At 52.2% G+C, this 3,424-nt stretch overlaps 1 protein-coding gene across 1 annotated transcript; it reads right to left on the bottom strand.

Moving 5' to 3' along the window:
* Positions 1-1,505: 1,505 nt before the first annotated feature.
* LOC125540404 (NDR1/HIN1-like protein 12) lies at positions 1,506-2,495 on the bottom strand. Its single transcript, XM_048704016.1, has one exon. It carries the CDS (start codon positions 2,327-2,329, stop codon positions 1,664-1,666), a length of 666 nt encoding a protein of 221 aa, XP_048559973.1. The 5' UTR covers positions 2,330-2,495; the 3' UTR covers positions 1,506-1,663.
* Between the last annotated feature and the right edge of the window lie 929 nt (positions 2,496-3,424).

The following is a 3,424-nucleotide window of genomic DNA, read 5'->3' on the forward strand; positions in this document are numbered from 1 at the left end:
ATACCTTTTGTTCTTCACAATATATATTTACCGTTGGACTACTAGACTAGTTAAGAATACCTACGTACTCATGGGCACGATTTTCCGCATTGGAAAAGGGCTGTAATATACATGTCGACGATGTCGTCCCAACTCATGGGCACGACATTATCATGCATGGACGGGGTACATGGAGCCAACTATATACGCATGTATCCATCCCACAGTACGCCGCAACTGCACCGACCGGAACGGCATGCATTACAGATGGAGGGCGCAGGCAGGCAGGTGTGAGCAGTTGATGCGCGAGCGCGGGAAAGGGACTTGTAACAGAAAGTTCTTTCTTAGCTGCTACGACTAGCATACATCCACTATTCTCTTCACCATCTACCACTACCACTCTAGCTGCTACTACTAGCTCAAAAGGTGTACATTTGTGTGTGAGCCACCGACGTTACGGCCTTGTAGGAGTATTCAATTTCAAGCTGGAGTAGAGTAGCTACCGTGTTGATCATGCCAGCATTTGGTACCAAACCGTCCATCGATCCACCAACCATTACTACTATCGTAGTCGTAGCACATGCGCCAAGATCAATTAATCAAGTCTGAACAAGCAAGCTAAACTTGTAATCGAATTAAGCAGAGCACTCCGTACGTTCTATCTAATCTACCCAACTGGGTTCAGAATTATTAAGCCACCATCTATCCAGTCAATGCATGCATGCTTAGCAAAGTCATCCACCAGATTTCAAGTTAGCCGTGGCGACTTTGCTTGTGCCTTTCTTTCTGCAAAGACGTGCGGTGCGTGACTTGGAAGGATCGATACCAGGGTCTCGACCTTTAAAGTCAAAATCATAAAGTACACATGCGGCCGCGCAGAAATTCGTGGCAAGAGGTCGACCGAGAAGATAATCGCGGCTACATACTACTAGGTCACCATCAGCAAGTACGTACGTGTACTGCGCGGTGGCGTGCCCGGGTTTGCATTGCAGCCAAGCGTCCAATTGAGCCAGCTACGTACCTAGCTGCTAACTGTTAATTGGTCCACTAGATCACTCTCGCTGATTAAGCAGCAGGGCACCCGTACACTGATTAGGCAGCAGGATTTCGGGCGTGATCAGCTAGCTAGCTAACCTTGATGGCTCTCCAAAGAAACACTTTCAGCCAAAAGGCAAGATCCGAGAGAAAAGCCCGTATCTCTCGACCACGAACTACCGCGATGAATCAGCCGAAAAAGAAAAGGAACTTCACGCGCTTCACTTTGTTACAAACTGAAGCGTGTTAACTGTTAAACCAGCTGGTTAGTTACTGAACCAAAAATCCTAAGTAAGCCTTATTATGCACGAGAGCTTGAGCGACACTGTTCACTTAATATCCCGAAAAATAGATCAATTTTGTCCGGAGAAAAAGAGAGATACGCACTTCACGTTTACTCCATGAATTTCCCTTCCACTCCAAGCTAGCTAGACTCCAACACCCAACCAACCGAATTCTGAACTGAAGAACAAGAAAAGCTACTATCGATATCGAAGCTTCAACCTTTTGTTTTCATTCATTTCTTTAACCAATCGATCAACAAGTCAAAAAGAGACTAAAAAGAAGCAAGAAAGAAACTAGAGAGAGAAAAGCAATCAATCGATTCCCCTGAATTTGAATTTGTGGAGGTCGAACCGATGATGCATGATCAGACGTCGACGGCGCAGGCGGCGGCCTGCTGGAAGCGGAAGTAGTCGGGGCCGCCGCCGGTGGTGGCGCCGTAGCTGCCCTTGCCCTCGTTCACCCTGATGAGGGCCGGGCAGTTGACCCGGAGGTGGTAGTGGCCGGAGATCCACGTGCCCACCTTCCAGCGCACCTGACCGTCCACCTTGACGTCCACCAGCACGTACCCGGCCGTCTCGTCCTGCGCCAGCGCGATGGCGAGCTGCGGCGGGAGCACGACGCTGTCCATGGACCGGAGGTAGGGCGACCAGACGGACTGGTCCCGGTGGCCCTGGTAGGCGACGGGGAGGCGGGTGGGGACGGTGATGGGCACGCCCTTGTACTCCGCGTACATGTCCGCCTCGTCGTAGTAGACGCCGACGCGGTCGTTGGGGTTGCGCGCCGCGACCGTGGCCTGCATGGTGGTGAAGAGGTAGGCGGAGGTGGGCGGCGTGACGTTGAGGCAGAGCACCGCCAGGTCCTGCAGGTAGAAGCGGGGCTTGTGGGGGCGGAGCACCAGGTAGACGATGAGGATGATGAAGAGGGCGAGGATGACGAGGGCCAGCAGCGCGCCGCAGCACTTGCGGTAGAGCCGGCGGCGGTGGCACTCGCAGCCCCCGCCCTTGTGCCCGCCGCAGTCCTTCACCGCCATGGATAGCCGGTCGGTCGCCTCAGCAGCAGCAGCTAGCGTGCGATAGGTCGGTGCTGGCTGCGCGAAGCTAGCTGCGGGGTGGTCGGTCAGGGGAGGAGGTGTGAGGTTGTGATTCGAGGATGTGTGGGAGGTAGGAGAAGGGAGAAGAAATGGCACTTGGGGAGGAGGTGGGTTATATATCGGGGCGGGGGAGGCAGCGGCAGGAGGGAGGTTGGTGATTGATTGGGGGGTCAGGAGGAGGAGGAGCAGAGGATCAGCATTGGTCAGTGTGCGAAACTACTGTCGCAGCTGCTTGTGCACACTGCAGAGCGTGTGTATGGTGGGTCAGAGTACTTGGTCTTTTTTTTCAGCCATGTTAGTTGATACGCCACTGTCAGAGAGTAATTAGCAGTCGTGGAACCGTAAGCTAGCCTGAAGGAAGGGCAGATGAGAGGTGGTTAATGGTGATGGTGGTGGGGGTGAGTGCTCAGTTCCAAGCTAGGTAGAGCAGCAATGATTCGTGGCGAAAAGGGGCGCCTTTAGTTCCTCCGTTACGATACAAAAAAAAAAGAAAAAAAGGAAGCAACCACAGCGAAATTTCGCACACGTTGCGCAAGTGTGCGCGGCCGCCCGCGCATTCGCCCTAAACGTGCCGAGCAAGAAGAACACTCCGTTTCTTTTAGCCATGCCATGCCATGATTGATCGATACTATTCTTCTTCTTCTTCTCGCCCGTCTCAATTCTCCACACAAAACAAGTTGTGAGGCTGAGAGCATCTCCAACAAAAGCTCAAAAACGGCACGCTAAAATAATTTTATAGCGCCATTTTAGTAATTTTAGCACGCCGTGGCCGATTCAGTCCAGCAGAGGCACAAAAATATAGCGCGCAGAGGACAGCGCGCAGCAGTCCAGCAGACGCACTAAAAATAAAGCGCCACAAATATATCTACAGCAAACAGGTCCCTAAACATTTACAAATAAGTCCATCTGATCAAAATAAAAACGCAATTGGGTCCCCAATGGTTGGAGCAAGCTAGCTTGCTGACCTTGCAAATCATCTTCCGCCGGCCACCACACGCGAGCTAAGTTTGCTGTGAATCGCAAACGCGAGCTAGC

The sequence above is a fragment of the Triticum urartu genome, chromosome 2 (genome assembly GCF_003073215.2).
Source record: "Triticum urartu cultivar G1812 chromosome 2, Tu2.1, whole genome shotgun sequence".
NCBI classification, from domain to species: Eukaryota; Viridiplantae; Streptophyta; class Magnoliopsida; order Poales; family Poaceae; genus Triticum; species Triticum urartu.

Excerpts from the sequence above, each read along its gene's own strand:
- LOC125540404 (XM_048704016.1), bottom strand. The coding sequence starts at position 2,329 with ATGGCGGTGAAGGACTGCGGCGGGCACAAGGGCGGGGGCTGCGAGTGC.